The sequence below is a fragment of the Hemitrygon akajei genome, chromosome 20 (assembly GCF_048418815.1).
Source record: "Hemitrygon akajei chromosome 20, sHemAka1.3, whole genome shotgun sequence".
NCBI classification, from domain to species: Eukaryota; Metazoa; Chordata; class Chondrichthyes; order Myliobatiformes; family Dasyatidae; genus Hemitrygon; species Hemitrygon akajei.
In genome coordinates, this window is record NC_133143.1 from 60,562,376 (window position 1) to 60,585,649 (window position 23,274).

Here is a 23,274-nt window from a genome sequence, read left to right on the forward strand (position 1 = left end):
CTAGTGAATACTGAAAGGCCTAGTTAGAGAGGAGAGGATGTCCCTTTAGATGAAAAGGATTCTCTTTGGCCACCGGGTGGTGAATCTGTGGGATTCATTGCCAGAGACGGCTGTGGAGGCCAAATCATTGGGTATATTTGAAGTGGAGGTTAACAAGCTCTTGATTAATAAGGGCATCAAAGGTTACCAGGAGAAGGCAAGAGAATGGGGTTGGGAGGTATAATAAATCAGCCATGATTGAATGGCAAAGCAGACTCACGGGCTGAAAGGTCTTATTCTGCTCCTACGTGTTATGGTCGTAAGTGTGTTTATTCTCTATTAATAAGAGGTAAAATATAGCCAGCATCATGCCAAATTCCTTAAAGTACTTAATTATCCTTATGATTGAATAGATACATCACTCTCACCTACTTAAAACGAAATACATTATTTCCAAACTTTTGACAATGCAACCCTGTGACAAAACCGAGTAAATAATTAATGCAATGGACAAATGTTAAATAGAGCTAAAATAGTCAAATTTAGAAGATGTCTAAATTTGGGTGGACTGTGTTCAGTGGGGCATCTCATTGAATGGGCGGGGGGGGGGGGTGATCTAATTGAACTCTGTCGAATGTTGATAGGCCTGGATAGAGTGGATGTGGAGAGGATGTTTTCTATAGTGGGGGAGTTTAAGACCAGAGGCCACAGCCATGGAGGAACCATAAGATATAGGAGCAGAAGTAGGCCATTTGGCCCATCAAGTCTGCTCCGCCATTCAATCATGGGCTGATCCAATTCTTCCAGTCATCCCCACTCTCCTGTCTTCTTCCCATACCCTTTGATGCCCTGGCTAATCAAGAACCTATCTATCTCTGCCTTAAATACACCCAATGACTTGGCCTCCACAGCCACTCGTGGCAACAAATTCCACAGATTTACCAACCTCGGACTAAAGTAATTTCTCCAGATCTCTGTTCTAAATGGATGTCCTTCAGTCCTGAAGTCATGCCCTCTTGTCCTAGACTCCCCTACCATGGGAAATAACTTTCCCATATCTAATCTATTCAGGCCATTTAACATTCGGAATGTTTCTATGAGATCCCCCCTCATTCTCATGAACTGCAGGGAATACAGCCCAAGAGATGCCAGATGTTCCTCATACAATAACCCTTTCATTCCTGGAATCATTCTTCTGAATTTTCTCTGAACCCTCTCCAATGTCAGTATATCCTTTCTAAAATAAGGAGCCCAAAACTGCACACAATACTCCAAGTGTGGTCTCACGAGTGCCTTATTGAGCCTCAACATTACATCCCTGCTCTTATATTCTATACCTCTAGAAATGAATGCCAACATTTAGAATGGAGATGAGGAGGATTTTCTTTAGCCAGAGGGTGCTGAATTATGTAGAATTCATTGCCACAGGCAGCTGTGGCGACCAAGACATTGGGTATATTTAAGGTAGGGGTTGGTCAATTCTTGATTTGTCAGGGCATGAAGAGATATGGGAGAAGTCAGGAGATTGGAGCTGAAGGGGAAATAGATCAGCAGAGAAGACTGGATGGGCCTAATGGCCAAATTCTGCTCCTGTACCTTATGGTACCTGTACCTGTACCTGCTCCTGTACCTTATGGTCTTATGTTCATGTAGTATATGACATGACTAATGAGTTTTCCAGCTAATTTCTTGTCAACTCAAAAAATGTTCTTGAATTGGACGGTAAAGCTGTATTTTCACAGCTTTGGTCCCAATAGAGGACCCATCCTAACTTACAGACCCCAGTCAGTTCGGATTGACAACATCTCCTCCACAATCTCCATCGGCACGGGTGCACCATAATGCTGTGTGCTTAGCCCCCTACTCTAGAAAGCCTACAAAAAGTAGTGGATACAGCTCAGTCCATCACAGGAAAGTCCTCCCCACCACTGAGCATATCTGCAAGGAGCATCACCACAAAAACGCAGCATCCATCATCAGGGATCCCAACCAACTAAGCCATGCTCTCTTCTCGCTGCTGCCATTGGGAAGGAGGCACAGGAGGCTTAGATTCCCTCATACTAGGTTAAGAAACAGTTATTAGAGTCAGCCTCCTAAACTAGCGTGGATAACCTCTCTTCCCTCAACACTGAACTGATTCCATAACCTACTTTCAAGACTCTACAGCTTATGTTCTCAGTATTCTTTATTTACTTTATTATTTTATTATTTTCCATTTATTATTTCCGTTTATTCCAATTTTATCCATTTTATTATTCCATTTAATTCCAATTCCATTTAATTCAATTTATTCCATTTTATTCCAATTTCCATTTATTATTTTTTTTTCTCTCAGTTCACACTGGGAAAACATGGGCAAGGCCAAGCACACTCATTTCTCAATTGCTAGGAACTTTCGGACTACTCTAGTGGTGTTTCTGAAAATTTACAGGATACTACTGTCCCCCCCAATTGTTTAATGCTATTGTGTAGTGACTTTGCGATGACACTAGTTGTAGATATTACTGTTGGGACAATGTATACCTTGTTCATGTTCCAAAGTCTTTCAATTTCCTCTTTTAATTCAGCATATTTATGTTGTTTCTCACTGATTGATTTCTGTATGTTATGTGTTTGGAGTGGCTAAGTCTATTAACTAAGTTGTTCGTGCTTCTTTATCCTGCAATATTAGATCTGGATCTTTATTATGAATTGTCCCATTTTCTAATAATGGATTGGTCATAATATAATTTGTAGGACTCTGACTCTAAAACTACATCCGGCTTGTATTTATCTCAAAAAGTATGGTGTCTTTTATGAGTTTGTATTTTAAAGCAAGATTTTGTTGAATGATATTTGCCACTTGATTGTGCCTGTGTAAAAATCAGATTGAGTTAAACTGCTTCAGGATCCTGTAATGTGTTGGATTGTTTCTGGTTTCTCTTGGTCTTTTATTATGTACTGTTGATAATGTTTTAGGGTTAACCACCTGGTCCTGTTTCGTCACAAGGAATCCCTCAGTTTCTGGGAAGAGGTCTCCAACTCTGAGCCAGGCATTCAGTGTTGTCTTGTTGACATCTAATTACTAGTATCAGTATTTTTATGAACTTGCACAGTTTGCTTTCTTTTGCACACTGATTGTTTGTCAGACTTTGTGTAGTTTTTCATTGATTCTATTGTATTTCTTTGTTCTACTGATTGCCTAGAAGAAAATGAATCTCAGAGTAGTATATGTACTTTAATCATAGATTTACTTTTGACCTTTGAATAGAGTGAATAATAGTTTCTAAATAAAAAAGGATCCTTCTGTGAAAAAACTGTATTGTAGATCAGTGGAGTGAAAAGGAATGAAAGATAGATAAAGTTTTGCTAACACTATCTTTCTGTATATTGGGCTCACAATCTGGTGAAGTTAATCCCAAAATATGTAAAAACCAGTACAATTGATAATCAATATACTGTTAATGAATATTGTTGGGGATGGTGCTGTGCTAACTACTATAATGAACCCCTCCATGTAACGTACAACAGGTCAACACATCCAGTGGCATCAGTCACTATGAAAGGGACAGATCTCAGATACAAATATTATCTATCCATATTCATTGCTTATCTGTGGGAACTCTGCAATTAAGGAGCAGTATGGAATACATCTTTTACACACATACAGTGTTAAACCACACCTATGTTTACTTGTCCATAACCTCTGTGTGGATTGTGAATAATTATCCTCTGGAAACTGAGAACTACTACAGAGATTTGCACAATAGCTAACCCATTTATCACTGACTTACACCAACAGAAGTAAAATTGGTCCCACAGAATTTCTGGAAACAGGCAGTCTTCTGTCCATGAGACTGAACATATTACAATGGTATAATATTTCAATCTGTATAAATTGCCTGTCCTCCTACTCACTATGAAAGTACCTCAGGAGAAATGTTAGTGACTTAAAATTAATTATTTGTCAAATATCCTTCCTTTAGACTGCTGGTTTTCGGGAAATTCTGACTGATATTGAAATTTTAGCCTTGATGGTGGGTTGTCTTTGCCACGATCTTGATCACAGAGGAACAAACAATGCTTTCCAGGAAAAGTAAGTGAAAGATTATGTTTTCATGATGTTTTTAAAAACGAAAATAATTGTTAAGTCTTTTCCTCTTCATCTAGAATACTGTAAAACAAAATAAAAATCCCTCCGCCCCCCCCCCCCCCCCGCCGTACCATTAGGTATGTCAGGTGGCAACCTTGCCACTTTTTAGCGTTCCTCTGTTTTACGAGGTTGAGTTGCTAGCTTGACATCCAACCAAGCGTTACGTATTCTGAACCTTTGGTGCAATTTGTGCTTCACTAGTGCAGAATAATGAAAGGCAATTGTAAAAGTAACAAAATGTAGAAGCTGGGCAGGCTCAATTAGTATAAATTATTTGGGTAGGGGGGTAGTGTGGCAATTGGTGAAACACCATGACAGCACCAGCGACCCGGGTTCAATTCCTGCCACTGTCTGTAAGGTGTTTGTACGTCCCCCTGGTGACTGCGTGGGTTTCCTCTGGGTGCTCCAGCTTTCTCCCACATTCCAGAGACATATGGGTTACTAGGTTAATCAGTCACATCACATAATACGTAACATAACGAGGGCTCGTTGTGCCGAAGGTCCTGTTACCGGGCTGTATCTCTAAATAACATAAAATAAAAACTTTTTTCCCCATCAAAATAGCACTTTAAGACATGAAAGGACCTTCACTTGCACAAATCAACATTTTCCATTGTTCGTGATCTGCTAAAAGTATGGATTAGTTTCAATATGTAATCAGCACTCTACAAACATTACAGACTTTATATACATGCAGAACTGTGCAAAAGTCTTAGGCACATATATTTAGCTCGGGTGCCTGAGACTCTTGCACAGTATTGTATTGTCAGCGTGGAGCGGGGGGCAAGTTTGTAAAGCTGGTTGAGTAAAAGGATGTTGGGAATGGTGAGGGTGAAGCACTGTGGGAGGGGTGTGGGACAGGTGGCAGAGAGGAGTGTCAGAGCAGGAAGTGGTACAGGATGCCCCCAGCCCTGAGACACTAGGCAAAGTCATTTGATACCAAATAATTGGCTTATTGATCTCTGATGCTTCCCGCTCCCTCCCCTCTCCCTTTCCCCTTTTCCCAACCATGATTCCACTCCCCCTACTCCCATCCTAATCTCAGTCCACTATAGAGACCCCTATGAGAATATGGTTTATCATCCCTCACATATATCATGAAATCTGTTTTTTTTTTGTGTGTGTGTATATATATATGCTGAAGATGTTTGCACACTACAGTAGAAAATGCTGGAGGAACTCAACTGGTCAGGCAGCATCTATGGAGAGGAATAAACAGTGGATGTTTCAGGCCGAGACCCTTCATCAGGGCGTTTCTCATCCAGAACGTTGACTGTTTATTCCTCTCCATCGATGCTGCCTGACCTGCTGAGTTTCTCTGGCATTTTGTGTGTGTTACTCGGGATTTCCAGCATCTGCAGAACCTCTTGTGTTTATGATCCGCAGGAGAAACTCAGCAGGCCGAGCAGTATCTGTGGGAGGAAAGGAATTGTTGATGTTTAGGGTTGGAACACTGAATTCTCCCATTTAAGTTTACATTGAGCATTTAATTTAGGTGTCCTAAAGGGAGTACATTGCCCCATTTTCCGGTCACTCGGCTATCCCTCACGGTCATATTTTCAGCTCCTGTTTTTAGTGATATTCCATGCAAAAATGTAAAAAAGCTGGATCTGCAAAAACTGGTCTAACGAACGGCAGCACCGCAGAACTGATTTCAGCAGCAAATTATGGACTTGCATTACATGAGCATTTGTGATTAGCTGAGAATCTCAGTTCCCAATGAACAAAGCCTTGACCCCTAATTCACCTGAAGCCACACTTGTTCATTACTCGCTGTGTGCAGTGACATGTGAAATTGACTTGTAATATGTAATTTTGCTACTTTTGAAAATTATGTTCATTGATCAAGAAACTCAATCAAAATAATGATAAGTGAATTTCACATGCAAGTATTATTGATTAAATATATCTGTTATTCAGGCGATCAATTCATATTTTAATTAAAATTCAGGTGGTGGCAGAGTTAAAAATCAAATTCATTTTTTTTGTCCAAAGTAATAATGGGTCATTTATAAATTCAAGAATATTTAAAAATGACTTAGATGAGAAAGTGGAAGGGTGGGTTAGTAAGTTTGCTGATGATACAAAGGTTGGTGGTGTGTGGATAGTCACAGGGGTCCATAGACCTCTTACTTAATGGTATTGGTCTATGGCATTAAAAAAGGTATAAAAGGTTGTCGTAGCTTACTGCGGGACATTGATAAGATGCAGAACTGGGTTGAGACGTGGCAGCTTGAGTTCAATGTGGAAAAGTATGAAATGATACACTTCAGAGGTTGAACTTGAAGTCAGGACACAGGTTCATGGTAGGGTTCTTAGCAGTGTGGAGAAGCAAAGGGATTTTGGGGTCTACGCCCACAGATCCCTCAAACTTGTCGCGCAATTTGATAGAGTGGTTAAGAAGTCACGTGGCCCGTTGGCCTTCATTAGTCAGGGGAATGAGTTCAAGAGCTGTGAGGTAATGTTGTCGCTCTATAAAACTCTGGTTAGACCATATTTGGAAAATTCTATTTAGTTTTGTTTACCTCAATATAGGAAGGATGTGGAAACTCTAGAGAGGGTGCAGAGGAGATTTACCAGCATACTGCCTGGATTAGAGACTGTATCATATGAGTCGAGGTTGAGCGAGAGCTAGATCTTTTCTCTTTGAAGCGAAGGAGGATGAGAGGTGACTTGATAGAGATGTATACTGTGATAAGGGGTATAAAAAATGGAGGCTATCCAGGGTTTTTTTCGCATGGTGGAAAAGACTAGTATGAGGAGCAATAACTTTAAGGGACAATAGTATGGGGTATTTCAGAAGTATGTTTTTTTAAATGGAGTGTTGGTTATGTAGAACGGGCTGCAAGGGGACAATGGTGGAAGCAGATACACTAAGGACATTTAAGAGACTCTTAGGCCCATGGAGGAAAGAAAAATGGAGGACTAAGTTGGATGGAAGGTTCAGGCTAGTGTTCCCAACCTGGGGTCCGCGGACCCCTTCGTTAATGGTAGGGGCCCATGGCATATAAACGTTTGGGAACCCGTCGTCTAGACTGATCTTGGAGTAGGTTAAAAGATTGCCACAACATCATTGTCCAAAGGGCCTGTACTTTGCTGTAATGTGATATATTCTGTTTATAACTCTGATGGCTCTTGAGACATGGCTCCAAATGGACTCTGACAGCCGCTGACAATCAGGTGCATCCCTGCTAATGGAGCTTTCGACTCCCTAGATTTAAGTTCGGGTGCACAGATGGAGGCCTGAATTCAGCTGACTTGGAGCTCTTCTACGCCAGACTGGTAATTTCAAATATGTTACTCCAGGCCAAACCTGAATTGTCCAGGTGTCATTATTATATGCCAAATATCAAATATTTAGTTTAAAAAAAAGGATAGCAAATTTGTGCAGCTGACAGAAATGTACATTCCTCTGTAACTGGTGCTATTTCCATCAACGTCAGTAGGGGTATTTATCATTGTTCTTGGCTGTATATTCATCCGTTCTTCATTGTATGCCAGTGATAAATAACCTAGGTTCTACTTCACAAGGATTTCAGTTTCTGAAGTGCAGCTGGCCATGATTATGGACCTGATGTATTGTTCTGAGAGAGAATCGGAATGTGAGCTTCATTTTCGCTTTCCTGCTTGACCAATTATGGGGAGTTATAGAAAATAAGCCAATGACTTGGAGGAAAATGTCTTTGAACTCCCTGGGCCAGCTGCTGTCTCTAAAATTCAATATAAATCTAATGGAAGGCCTTAGGAAGGATTCACTGCTTGCTGGCCATCCCTCTGATCTAACAGGAAGAAAATTATAGGGGAATGGCGAAAAGGAAGATAGGCTTTCTTATACCATGTGCAGCTTGAGAGATTGGGCAGATGTGGAGAGGAGATGAGTTGGCATGTGAGAAGAGGGATTATGTACGAATATACAAATTATTAGATGATTACAGAGGAGATTTACTAGAATGTTATCTGGGTTTCAGCACCTAAGTTACAGGGAAAGATTGAACAAGTTAGGTCTTTATTCTTTGGAGCGTAGAAGGTTGAGGGGGGACTTGATAGAGGTATTTAAAATTATGAGGGGGATAGATAGAGTTGACGTGGATAGGCTTTTTCCATTGAGAGTAGGGGAGATTCAAACAAGAGGACATGAGTTGAGAGTTAGGGGGCAAAAGTTTAGGGGTAACACGAGGGGGAACTTCTTTACTCAGAGAGTAGTAGCTGTGTGGAATGAGCTTCCAGTAGAAGTGGTAGAGGCAGGTTCGGTATTGTCATTTAAAAAAAATTGGATAGGTATATGGACAGGAAAGGAATGGAGGGTTATGGGTTGAGTGCGGGTCGGTGGGACTAGGTGAGAGTAAGCGTTCAGCACGGACTAGAAGGGCCGAGATGGCCTGTTTCTGTGCTGTAATTGTTATACGGTTATATAATAAGGAGAGAAGAATAGCTTAATTTGTCACATGTACATTGAAACATGAAGTGTGTCTTGTGTCAAATCGAATCAGCAAGGATTGTGCTGGGCAAGTGTCACCGCACTTCCACTGCCAATGTAGCAGGCCCACAACACATTAACCCTAAATGGGTTATCTTTAGAATGTGGAGAGGAAACCAGAACACCTGGGGAAACACATACGATCACAGGGAGAACATGCAAACTCCTTACAGGCAGCAGTGGGAATTGAACCCTGATCTTAAAGCTGGCACTGTAAGGTGTTGTACCAACCATTGGGCACACAGTCTTGGAGTTCCTCAGCACAGAAACAGGCTCTTCAGCCCAGCTGCTTCATATCACCCAAGGTGCCCCTCAAGGCTGGTCCCATTTGATGTGTTTGGCCCCTTTCCCTCTAAATCTGCCTTGTCCTTGTATTTTATATGTTGTCAATGTACCTGCCTCAGCCATTTCCCCTGGTTGCTCATTCCATATATGGACCATCCTTGGGCTAAAAGATATTGCACCTTAGGGTCCAACTAAATCACTTCCCTTTCACCTTAAACCTATGTCCTCTCATTCTTGATTCCACAACCCTAGGAAAAAGACTATGAGCATTGACTCTGTCTGTGCCCTTCATAATTTTAAACACCTTTATAAGATCACCTTTCATTATCCTATGCTGCGAAGAATAAAAGTTCTGGCCAGCTCACTGAATGAACTCAATAACTATTAATATAAAATATTAAGAATGCAGAAAATCAGAACATGGCTGTCTGTCACAGAACTCATTTTATTGTTTAATTGAGATTTAAGATTTTCATGAAGTTCTGTGCACGAGTTGGTAAAAATGTTAGCCTCAAGGTTTCCCTTAAGATCAAGACAACATGAAAGTTTAAGTTTGTTATAAATTGAAGTTGTTCTTCAGTATGCAGTGATAAAGCTGGTATATGTGAGCCCTGCAGGTATCTGTGCTTATCGGATTATGATACCTTTGTGTTTTTTAAATTATTTTCTTTGACATTAGTAACTGGAAAGGCAATTGTTTACTTTCCTGATTCTAAGCCTCCTGTAGCCACCCCCCAGTGGAGTTCTGTCGCCTACCATTTCCATTCCGTGACCCACCAGTCCCATTCCGTAATCCACCAGTTCCATTCCATAGTCCCACCAATTCCGTTCTGTAGTCTCACCAGTCCTATTCCGTAATCTCACCAGTCCCATTCTGTAGTCCTACCAGTCCCATTCCGTAATCCCACCAGTCCCATTCCGTAATCTCACCAGTTCCATTCCATAGTCTCACTAGTCCCATTCTGTAATCCCACCAGTCCCATTCCGTAATCCCACCAGTCCCATTCTGTACCAGTTTAAGCAGAAGAGCGATTAAAATTGAGATGATTTTGCCTTTGCCATTGATATCAATAGGGACTGTAACTGACCCCATTGACTGTGCACTGTTAAGGGCAGCACTGTATCACAGTGGTTTACATGTGTACATGTGATGTGGTGGCGTAATGACATATGTCATTCACATACTTCCTACATATAACCCGTAATCAATTGTGTAATCAAACAGGATATTTACAATTTTACTTACATATTAATGAAATATTAAATATACAACAAGATTCACGCATGTACACCCTCTTGTATGTACATCTTACATTTTATAGGTCTATAGAAGCAGAATTAGGCCTTTTGGCCCATTGAGTCTGCTCCGCTATTTCATCATGGTTGATCCATTTTCTCTCACAGCCCCAATCTCCTACCTCCTTCCCATATCTCTTCAAGCCCTCACTAATCAAGAACCTCTGCCTTAAATATACCCAATGACTTGGCCTATGGCAATGAAGCCCACAGATTCACCATCATCTGGCTAAAGAAATTCCTCCTCAACTCCTTTCTAGGTGGACATCCCTGTATTCTGAGGCTGTGTCCTCTGGTTTTGCTAACTTGGGCCTGGATGTTTCAGGATTACAGACTGCTGGTTGGATGTTAAAGCTGTCCAAATGTTTGCCATTCTTCGTATTCTGTGATGGGGGAATGTTAAAAACTGACGATGATATTTGTACATACAAAGTAGATCTAATCAGTACAAAAGTAAGATTTACTCAATCAAGGTTTTCAAAAATGTATTGAAGTGAACTTGAGTAAAGTACTTGTAAATAGTTATTTGCACACTAGGTGGCTCATCAGAGTAAGCACAGAGTTAAAATTATGTTTGAGTAAATTTTTATATCTTCTGCAAAAGCTTGATATCTCTCCTAAAGTACAGAGTTCTGACTGTCCACAGAGATAGGACTGTTCCAGTCTTTACAAATATTTATTATTCGGAGCGAGATCAACAGTGCTGCTAGGACTCAGGCTGGTGTCTAATCAACCCAGACTAGGTTGCCTGGGCGAGGGTGGCTGAGGTTTAAAAACCCAAAACACCCGATAACCCCCAGTTACATCGCTGATGAGGTGTCCCAGCGCATCCTAAGATGTTATCTCAGCATCAGTGTAATTATCAGTGAAGAATCACATATAATTTTTAGTGGCCTTTTTAATATCTCTGGTCCCCTTCAAATTATGGTACATATTCCCTTTATTTCACACTGTTTGATTGCCATTTAAAATTGTACCATTAATTCATATTGCCTCACTCGATTCTTGTCTGTAAAGTGAAGTAGGACTATATGCACAAAGGATTGTGCATATCAAACTATCAAACGCCACATGGAGAGAAGATCAGTGTCCGTACAAATTATTTTATACTTTTGTACGACAAAACTATTACAGACAGTATAGAGCAAAAGAGCCTTCCTGAAAATTGCAATCATCATCATTCAGGTGCCTTGCTGTTTGGCGTGGCTGATCATGTCTCCCCATCCATCACAGTCCCTGGCCCTCCGAATTGTAGTTGTTGACTCCCCCTGTTTCTAACCGTGATGTTAATCCATCTACCATTTCCATTCTCTCTCTGCCTCGGCTTCTCTTTCCTTCCAGCTTTCCAGCTAACTAAACGTTCTAATGTCTCTCTTCACATGATGTGTCTAAAGAATTTTGATAGCTGTTTTTTGATTTTTTAAAAATAATGTACGTTTTTTCTCGTTCTCTGTAGAACTCCATATATGATATGCATAGCATTCTCCTGAGGACCCACATCTCTGCTGCATTGATTCTCTTTTCCATTGCATTTGTGATGGTCCATGACTCGCAGCCATACATCAATATAAGAAGAATGTAGCAGTTGAGAGCTCTAAGGCGGATGTCAATTGCTATTTTCTTGTTCCACCTTTAATCCTGGTGACTAGTCTGATCTCCTTACTGCAATTAACACAAGAACCATACCTGGAACGGTTACCACCCTAAAACCACCAGGCTCCTGAACCAGCACGAATAACTCCACACACTTCACTTACCACAACTGTGAGCTGATTCTGCTACCTGCAGGCTCACTTTCAAGAACATTTTACAACTCATGTTCTCAGTGTTACTTTTTATTTGCACGATTTGTCATCTTTTGCACATTAGTTGTTTGTCAGTCTTTGTTTATGTATAGCTTTTCATAAATTCTATTGTTTTTCTTTATTTTCCTATAAAAGCCTGAAAGAAAATACATCTCAAGGTATTATGTGGTAACATATGCAGTATATAGTGCCTATAAAAAGTATTCCCCTCCCCCGGAAGTTTTCATGTTTTATTGTTTTACAACATTGAATCTCAGTGGATTTCATTTGGCTTTTTTTTAACACTGATCAACAGTATCGAAGTGAAAACAAATTTCTACAAATTGGTCTAAAATTATTACAATTATTTAACACAAACTAATTGATTGCATAATTACTCACCTCCTTCAAGTCAGTATTTAGTAGATGAAGTCAATAAAGTGCGGTGTTTGGCTTATGGCATTAAGTCCAATGGTCAGAAAGTTCAATTTTGGTTTCATCAGACTATAGAACCTTCTTCCAGCTGACTAGAGTCTCCCACATGCCTTCTGCCAAACTCTAGCTGAGATTTCATGTGAGCTTTTTTCAACAGTAGCTTTCTCTTTGTCACTTTCCCATAAAGCTATGACTGGTGAAGCACCCGGGCAACAGTTGTATGTGCAGCCTCTCCCGTTTCAGCCACTGAAGCTTGTAACTTCTCCAGAGTTGTCATAGGTCTCTTGGTAGCCTCCCTGACTCGACCCATTCTTATACGGTCACTCAGTTTTTGAGGACAGCCTGCTCTAGGCAGATTTATAACTGTGCCATATTTTTTCCATTTCTAGATGATTGACTACTGTACTCCAAGGACTCTTCACCTCAAGTGCTCCATATGTATTGTTTATTTGTTTATTATTATTAGTATTTCTTTCTTTTTATATTTGCACAGTTTGTTTTCTTTTGCACACGGGCTGAACATACAGTTAGTGCGGTCTTTCATTGGTTCTGTGTGCTTAATATTCTATTATGGATTTATAGAGTATGTCCACAACAAAGTGAATCCACAGGGTTGTATATGGTGACATATATGTACCTTGATAATAAATTTACATTGAACTTTGATAATAAGTTTTAATTTGAGCTATTGTGTCAGGAAACTTTCTAGGGCTCTGCTCTTGGGGAAGGAGAGGAGGGAGTGGGTTGGGGAATTGGATAGATGGATGATACATCTGAGAACAGGAATGTGTTGAAAGACAAGTCCAAAGCAGAGCACACAGGAATCTTCCCTATAGTCGTGCATTAAGGGAAGTTTTCACTTTGCTTAGAATTACATTGAGAAGTTTGTGCGAGTGTCTGCTGTTGTTGGAATCTGAAGCAGTAAGCAGACTGTCGGAGGAGCCCAGCGCGTCCAACAGCATCTGTTTGGGAGAAGGAATTGTGAATTAATGTAGGGTTATCCCCTCACAGATCCTTACAACCCCACGGGTCAACTTATCCTGTTAATACAGTGACATCCTCTAAATCTAAAAGCCCACCTCTTAATAAGACCTCACATTGCAGCTACCCTCAGGAAAATTTTAACCCACTCTGCACTGTCTACCCATGACTTATTTTCTGAATAATTTAGTGAACTACTAGCTTTAATTTGAATCTATAAATATGAAAACTTCAGAATCAGGTTTAATATATCTGGCATATGTCATGATATTTGTTGTTCTGTGGCAGGAGTACAGTGCAATACATAATAAAAACTATAAATTACAGTCAGAAGTAAAAAAGAAAATTAAATTAAATAAAGAGTACAAAAAGAGAGGGGAAAATACTGAGGTAGTTCATTGGTCATTCAGAAATCTGATGGTGGAGGGGAAGAAGCTGTTCCTGAAATATTGAGTGTATGCCTTCAGGTTTCTGTGCCTCCTCAGTGATGGTAGCAATGAGACGAGGACATGTTCTGGGTGATGGGGGTCCTTAATGGTGCATACTCCCTTTCTGAGGCATCAGTTTTTGAATTTGCCCTCGATTCCGGGGAGGCTTGCGCCCATGATGGAGCTGGCTGAGTTTATAACTTTCCGCAGCTTTTCCTGATCCTGTGCGGTGGCCCCTCCAAATCACACGGTGATGCCACCAGTCAGAAGGCTCCCCGCGGTACGCCTGTAGACATTCCGGATCTGTAATGAAGTATGGATGAAAACACAAATGAGTTACCCTTGTAAGTGCATTTCGATTCCACAAACAACTGCAGCCACGGACGTCCATCGCGACTTTTTAAATTTCCATTTAATGAACCAGTGGATGCCTGTGCACAAGTAGTTCACCAGCCAAGCTCTGATGGCTCGTGCATTTGATTCCCTTGCAGGAGCAGATCAGCTTTAGCACAGCTGTATGGGACATCTGCCACTCTGGAGCACCATCACTTCAACCATGCTGTAATGATATTGCAGAGTGAGGTAAGCAAAGGGAAAAAACACTGACTCCAGGCAAAAGTATACCCACAATTTGCAAATGCATTATAAAGCAGGAAAAGGGGATCAATTTTTTAATAAACATGGTTGCTGAGCTGCAAAATGTCATGGTTTATAAATTATACTTTTATATAGTTATAGCATTCAACTATAGAATTTATAGTGTGGTAATTATTAAGCCTAACTCTAATATCAAATATATATGCATGACTGCCCCCTCAATGTAAAAGCCTAGCAAAGCTGAGGTTTTATTACAAATGAAAGTTTATGCTTATGAGAATTCTTTAGCAGGAACCAAGTTGATTAGTGCCACACAATTGGTTTGTTAGCCAATAATTTATGTCATCACATTTTTTTAGCCAAGCATGGTATCAGATGAATTGTTATCCCTATATACCAGCCATCCTTAGTCATGTATGAAACAGTGATACAGGTTCTAAACCATTACTTCTTACAAGTTGTCATTTAAATATACTTATTGAAATACTAACGCAGATTTATCTAGAAGATGGAATTCAGTGGTGCGCAAAGCTTTTCTTCTGTCTTTGCTGCAGCGGCCATTTTGTACCTAGACTTGATGGAATCTACCAACAAATATCTTTAAAATGAGACGAATTATCTAGGATGTTTTTCTTTTGGGGGGGGGTGCTCTCCATATGAAAACCCATGGCATGCTGTCTTTTGAAAAAAATGGTCCCACATCAAGGCAGAGAGAGTAGTGTTGAAAATTTGCAAGGTTAATGTCGTAAAATGAAATGGACACGTGCAGATGATAGAAATACTTTTCAGTTATCAGTTACATTGTTAATTGGGATGGGCTTTAACTTGTCACTCAGCCTTTGATCATTTTCACTCTTATTAGTTGTATGCAAATTGACCCTGTACTTATGTTGGGTTTGGGGGATTGATTTCTATGGGCAAATAGCAGACCCTTAAATTTCCTATTTGTCCTTTATCCTTTGTGATAATTCCTGGCAACTGTGCACTTGAACCTTAAGTTTTGCTGGTTATCCGCACTCTTAAATCGGCACTTCCGTAAGTTATATAACTTTGATTCTTCAAGTCTTCTCCTAAAATCTTACATTTATCCAAGCTAACCTGCATTTTTAATGTTTTGGCTTTTTCTGCTAAACTTGTCTTTCTGAACTTTCCCTCCTATTTATATGCTTTGGAAAATTTTGAGAAGATTCAAGATGTCATTTCTAGTATACAAGTGTAAAGGAGAACAAAATAATTGTTACTCTGGATCCGATGTAACACCAAAAAAAAGATAAGGAACACACTAGTAAAAACACAATAAATATGATACATAAGATAGCTTATATAAATAGATTGATTTATGTCCATAAAGTGATACTAGGCACAGGAGTGTCTCTACATAAGCTGACTCTGACAGGAAATGATAAAGTAGTGATGGTGAGGGGTGTGGTGGGGTGGGTTAGTGAGTGGAGATGTTGATCAGTCTTACTTCTTGGGGAAAGGAACTGTTTTTGAGTCTGGTGGTCCTGGCGTGGATGCTACGTAGCCTCCTCCTTGATGACAGTGGGGCAAACAGTCCATGAGCAGGGTGGGTGAGATACTTCATGATGTTGCTGGCCTTTTTCTGGAAACTTTCTGTATTTACTGTATGTCTAAAGCAAATATCCAAGTCCAAATCATCCATTATAAGCAAGGATAAAGATGGATGGCAGGGCTGGCTGTCAATTTGGAGGTTTAAGGATCTTCTATCTGCTCTTAGAGTATGAAGTGTTACATTCAAAAAGAATGCCAAAAATGGCACCTAGCTTATGTTGCTGTACTGTGATTAAAAAAATCCTGGTGTCAGACGCATTCCATTATGGAACTGCAAGTTCCAAGCAATTTAATTCCATCTGAGGCTTTTGGTCAAGTGAATGCATGTACTAATGTAAGTGAGCTTCATTATGATTAAAGGCTGGTAAATAGAAGGATGTTGTTTTGCTCCTGGGTACTGATAGTGAACAGCTCAGTATCAGAATCAGAATCAGGTTTAATATCACTGACGTGCGTTGTGAAATTTGTTGATTTGTGGCAGCAGGACAGAGCAATATGTAAACATACTATAAATTACAATAAGAAATATATATATATTAGTATATGTAATCATATATGTGGTAAGTAGTACAAAAAGAGAACAAAAATCATGAGGTTGCGTTCATGGGTTGGTTTAATTTCTGTTCGGAAATCTGATGGCAGAGTGGAACACGCTGTTCTTAAAATATTTGAGAGTATATCTTCAGCCTCCTATACCCGCTCTCTGATGTAGCAGTAAGAAGCAAGCAAGTCCTTAATGATGGATTCTGCCAATGTACAATATGAATGGACATTGCTTTCCCAATCCTTTCTATTATCCAAGATTTGATATGGATAACCTGAACTTTATCAGCCAATGAATTTTGAGAATAGAGCTTTGGTTAAACTACATGCAGAACAGTTGCTTAGCAATGAGCAATGCATCTTGGGAGGAGATGAGCTATCAGTCAGCTGCCATATCATCGTTGCATCAAACCTGACCACTTTGAGTGACAGAGAGGCTTGTATGGAATAATTGCTCGGTAATGGGCAATGCATCTTGAGAAGAGATGGAGTGTCGATCAGCTGCTGTATCGTTGCTGCACCAAACCTGGGTCACCAGATTAAGTGACAGAGAAGCTTTAGATGCTGAAAAGCCCAATCTCAGTCAAGGTTTTTTGACTCTTAAATCTGCAGAGAAAATGAATTCTGCTTTAACATCTTGAACCAATATTGTGTCTTTAATCTGGATAAAACTTACCTCCAAGGCATTATCAATTGTATAGAAGCCAAACTATCAAAGGAAACACATCTAGCAGCAAATCATAAATAAAAGAGATTCAGCAATGCTGAAAATCCAGAGCAACACACAAACAGCAACGTTCTTGCTGCCCTCCTCGAAGGTAAGCTTGCTCTTGAAAAAGGAGCAATTGAGAAGTTTAAATTTCAGTCATAAGCAAGAATTACAAAGTAATCCGTGGTGACTATGATAACATGTATATGTCAAAGGACTGCATTGCTGGAACCACTCCAGAACTTGCAGAAGCTTTTGCATTGAAAAGAACTATTTAACATGTAAATATTGTGATAATCTGAAGAAGGATATATAGCTGCTATACCACAAAAAAGAGCTCTAATTCATAAGGGCTTGGGGCATGCAGTTCTGTAATGATAATCCTGAGAAGAAACACAAGGGGCAAAAAAAAATCAAGGGTTCTGTGTCATCCATCCTTGAGCATTTCTTCATCTGAAATTCCAATGGGGCCTGAGACTACTTTCTAACAGAAGTAACTGTCACTAAAATTTCAGCTGCAAAGCCGACTGCTTGCTCGCCCATTTAGGATGGTGTCATAAAATCTTGCCATAGAACAGCAACCACTGCTTTAGGCTACACCCTTCTCCCCCACCCAACCCTTTCAGCTAGCCCACAGCTTTACAGCCAGAAGTCACTGAACCCTTGTTCTCAAACAGTCTGCAAGACTCCGTATGTTATGATGGTGCACTCCTTTAAAAAACTGAGAATATGTTATCATGACCTTTAATTAAATTAGTACATATATTTTTTAAAGTTTGTATCAATTCTGTAAATGCTAATTGCCTGTTTACGGGAGTACATTTGGGACCAAGTAGAGAAGAGGCAACTTTGTCTTTGTTCCCTAAAATGCAAATATAGTGAGCCAGTGACTGTTTTACACTCGCATAAAAAAAGAGAAAAAAAATTATCTAGAATAATTAATGAACCCTGAGGCAGTTGAACATTTCCAAACACTGGCCCAATAGAAAGCAGTTTTCATCATTAATGTATCATAAGCTATTCAGAGAAAGAAGATTAAAATATAAATCAGCTTCAATCTTCCATATCCATAGGGAACAACATGAAAAAGATGTGTGAGTAATTTTTAATAAATAATAATCCTCAAACTTTTTATCATCTTTGCATTTTAAAGACCAGATATTCTCCTTGAAGCACTTTCCTTTTTTTATTTCAGTAAACTTTGGGTTCTTAGTAAGTTCGAGGAACAACTCCCAGGAGCCCTGAGAGAAATCATTCAAAGCTTTACAGTTCATTGAAATCATACAGGAAAATCTGCATAAAATAATAATAAAGTTTAAAGTTCAAAGTAAATTTATCACCAAAGTACATGTATGTTACCATGTTGCCATGTTATGTTAAATGAACTGAGATTCATTTTCTTGTAGGTATTCACAGTAAATACAAAGAAACAGAATAGAATCAGTGGAATACCACACACAGCAAGATGCACAAGCAACCAGTGTGCAAAGGGCAACAAATGGTGCAAGTACAAAAAGACAAAAAAAGACAAAATAATAATGATAAATAAATAAGCATTAAATATTGAGAACATGAGACGAAGCTTCATTGAAAGTGAGCCTGTAGGTTGTGGAGACAGTTGGGGTGAGTGAAGTTTTGTGAAGTTATGCGTTGGTTCAAGAGCCTGTTGGTTGAGGGGTAATTACTGTTTGGGAACCTGGTGTAAGAATCCTGAGGCTCCTCTACCTCCTTCCTGATAGCAGCAGTGAGAAGAGAGCATGACCTGGAAGGAGTGTGCTTTGACATTTCAGCTGTGAATCAATCAGCTCTAGCCAAACGCCTGACCAAGGATATTTGTGAGATTCCCATTAATCGTGGTGTTGGTCCTTGTGCAGGCACCAAATGTTGAAACCTGACATCAGGATGCTGAGAATTGGCTTCTGGTGCTGGGTAAAAGGAAGGGGAATGGGATAGCTTGAACTACCATGGACCAGTGCTGCTGGTCCCACTGAAATCAGACTGCAAACTATCTGATGCTTGTTTCTGAACTGATCTCTCTTGTCTCCTGTAAAGTTTGGTCCTACAAGCCACTTGATAACGAGGCAGAGCATGTGCAATTTGGGGCAACACACATCCACAAAATCCTGGAGGAACTCAGCAGGTCACACAGCATACCTGGAAAGAAATAAACAGTTGATGTTTTGGGCCGAGACCCTTCATCACGTCTCGGCTTGAAACATCGACTTCATGTTGCCCAAAACTTTGAGATACCCTCCAGCATTTTGTGTGTGTTACTCTGGAAATCCAGCTTCTGCAGAATCTCATGTGTTTGCAATTTGGGTTCCTCAGAACTGATTGTACAGTTAAAAAAATGATGAATTCTCCCTCATCTCCATTCCAAATGGACATCCCTCTATTCTAAAACTGTTCTCTCTGGTCCTAGACTTCCCCGTCTGTAGGAAACATCCTCTCCACATCCACTCTATCAAAGCCTTTCAACATTCGATAGGTTTTAATAAGCTCCCCCACCTCTTTTTTCTGAATTCCAATGAGCACAGTCCCAGAGCCATCAAATGCCCCTCATACAATAAGCCTTAAAGCATATTAAAATTAAAACATGTCATTTTGATTAGATTTTTTTTCATTTCTCTGATTTAATGAAGTTCCAGAAATATTCTAAGAAATTTTAAGTACATTACGTGTAAAGGTAACAACAAAGATCAGCTTTATTTGTTACATCCTCAAAAGACCCAGTGAAATGCGTTGTTTGCGTCAGTAACCAACACAGTCTGAAGATGTGCTGGGGGCAGCCCACAAGTATCACCATACTTCCATCACCAACATGGCCAGCTAGTAACTTACTAATCCATACTAACCTGTATGTCTTTGGAGTGTGGAAGGAAACCAGAGACCTGGAGGAAACTCACATAGTCACAGGAAAAAAGTACAAACACCTGACAGACAGTGGCGTGAACTGATGCTGAAAAAGGTTACAATAGTTGCTATGCCACCGTAATCACAGCCTAACTGATAGTAAAATTTAAATCTACATTCTTGATACAATTTCAGAATCCAACTCAGGTTTATTATCACTGATACTGTATATGTTGTGAAATGTGTTTTTTGCAACATTATATTCTTTAGATATTCTCCAGTTAACATCACCATCACCATATCCAGATGAAACTCCACGTCAGAAACAACCACTCAGAGACAGAAACAAGTAAAACATTTTTTGCAAGCTGTGTTTCACATGTGCCCCCACTTCCATTTGAGTTTGTCAGATCTGCATAACTATCTAGAGTCAAAGAGTCATGTAAAGTACAGGCCCTTTGACCCATCTAGTCTGTGCTGAAACCATTTAGACTGCCCTCTCCTATTGACCTGCACCAGAACCATATCCTCCATATCCCTACTATACATGTCCAAGCTTCTCTTAAACACTGATGATCGAGCTTGCATGCATCACTTGCGCTGGAAGCTCATTTCACACCCTCATGACCCTCTGAGTGAAGAAGTTTCCCCTCATGTTCCCCTCAAGACTTTTCATCTTCTGTCCTTGACCCGTGACCTCTAGTTGTAGTCCCACCAAACCTCAGTGGAATAAGCCTGCTGCTTGCAATTTCCCTATCCATACCCCTCATAATTTTGTGGACCTCTCTCAAATCTCCTCTCCATCTTCTACATCTACTGTTTTATTCTTTTGGGTATTTTAATTTGTTACTCACAGTTGATTTTCTACTAATTTGAACTGCTGATTAAAGGTTTCTGTTTGCTTCTGGATCAACCAGAGCCAGGCCCTAGTTCAAACATCTAACTAAAAAGATGTTCCTTACCCCTGCAACCATAGCTTACTGATCAATTGAGTTTGAGAGGAAGAAATATTCACATATTCCAATAGTAATAAAGTAGATAATTGGGATTTATTTCAAAATCCCATTTGTTGTGAGTTTGGAGTTCCATTTCAAGAATCATATGTCCATGCATTTGACACAAGAATTTAAAATTTAAAATCACTAATTCCAAGTTTCTGACTTGTGGACTCAGTTACTGAGTCATTGAATCAGGGCTAATTTCAGTGAAGAAGAATGCCACTGCTTTTTCATCTGTCTCAACACTGCAATGGAAACACTAGGACCTTATTCTACATGGGGGGGAGGGGTGGTTTCTTCAGGCCCAGTCCGACTCAGGCATGTTTCCTCATCTGCCCTTGACCTTCCCCATCTCCAGGTGCCAAACTGGAGGCTGATTCCTTCATTTAACGTGCTGATTGATCCCTGTGCTGTGTCACAAGCAAGATGGTTATTCCTATCAGAAGAAATCTCCAAAGCTGTTCCCTCTCCCATTAGTATTTCCCTTAAAAGGAATGGAACTCATATTCCAACGTAGGGTAGAAAAATGATCACATTTATAAAATGTTGTCACAGAGGATGGCATTTTCCTGTAATGTTTCACTGATTTACCACCCACCCCCCTCCCCACCAGAACTAAAGCAAGATAGCAGCTGTGTGCTTCAGGGACAACTCTATAGTATTCTAGATTATAAACCTGAGGAAATACTACGAAGTACATTGAGGAAGTACTGTTTATTTTTGTATTTACAGATACAGCACAGTGACAGGTCCTTCTGACACAACGAGCCAGCTCCACTCAGTTACAACCATGTGACCAATTAACCTACTAACCTTTGACTTAGGGATGTTGGGGGAAATCAAAGCACCTGGACAAAGCCCGTGTGGTCATGGGGAGACTGTACAGACAGGGATGGGACTTGAATCCAGCTCACTGGCGCTGCAAAACATTACACGACTCTCCCTAGCCGTCCCTTACTGTGAGGATAGTCCACACTGGTTTTTATGACAGAAGTATCTAATATTTGATCGTACTATCCTCACAGTGCAGCATAACCTCTAAATGTTATATAAGATAACTGCCGTAGACTTGCAAGCTCAGGGAAAACTGGCCAAAAATGGAGGATTTGAGAAAGTTTATGCCAAGCAACTGCAGAAATAACTCTGAAGACTTTTTAATGTAGAAAGGAGATGGGTTACACCTAAACCCAGTGCTTTGTAAGAACTTTGCAACATGAACTAAGAATCAATTGAACTGAAAAGCCAGAGTAGGAAGAACAAAACTTTGTGTTCCTTGATTCCCTTAACATTGCAAGATTTTTTAGTATCTCTTTCATGGCATACTCAGTGCTGAACCTCCTCAGCCCTAAAGATCCACTACGTTCTGAATGAAGATGTTTCTTTAAACTCTGTGCTGAATAGCCATCCCTATATTATGAGACTCTGACCCCCCCAGTTCAAAATACTCCAGGCAGACGAAGTATGATACCTGCATATGGGGCTACATGGTGGCATGACAGCTAGTGTAACACTATTATAGTAAAAGCAACCCGGGGTCAGTTCTGGCACTGGCTGTACCTTCTCCTTGTGACCGGGTTCTCTGGATTCACCCCACATTCCATGGAAGAATAGGTTAGTAGGTAAATTGCTCACATGGGTGTAATTGGGCAGCATGGGCACTTGGAGTCACTGTGCTGTATCTCTAAATACATTCTGTAAATACAAAACTAATAATTTTACCTAGTTGAGCCCTGTAAGACTGTGGTATTCTCAAAGGTAACATTTCTCAACACGGAAGAGTGTAGATCCGATCTGCCTTGCCCCTTCTCAAGGGTCAAACTCCAGGAATCAATCTGGTCAAACCTTGTTGTGTTTTCTCAATTGCAATTATCTCCTTTGTTACGTAAGGAGACTAGAGCTCAGTATTATATCTCTGTTTGCATTTTCATCAGGGACCTATTCATTTGAGTATGACATCATGTGTGCTGTACTCAGTGGCTCTGTGCGGACCCCTCTCTGTCCTTGGCCTCACACTGTTCCAATGAAGCTGAATATTAACTGAAGAAACAACATTTTATCTACAACTTAATGCATTGCAGCCACCATGAATAAACACTAAGTTCATCAATTTCCGCGAACCCAACTCTGCAGTTTGTATCAGACCTGAGGAAAGATCATCAACTTGTCACGCTTACTCTGTGTTCTGTCTCTGCAGACACTGTCTGA

At 40.1% G+C, this 23,274-nt stretch overlaps 1 protein-coding gene across 3 annotated transcripts in view; it reads left to right on the forward strand.

Moving 5' to 3' along the window:
* Positions 1-23,274, forward strand: part of pde11al (phosphodiesterase 11a, like) — a 256,526-nt gene that overhangs the window by 163,740 nt on the left and 69,512 nt on the right. For all 3 annotated transcript variants that reach the window (XM_073024412.1, XM_073024414.1, XM_073024415.1), the window contains 2 exons: positions 3,945-4,054; positions 14,289-14,379. In XM_073024412.1, coding sequence (XP_072880513.1) covers positions 3,945-4,054; positions 14,289-14,379 — 201 coding nt within the window. The remainder of the gene's footprint in view (positions 1-3,944; positions 4,055-14,288; positions 14,380-23,274) is intronic.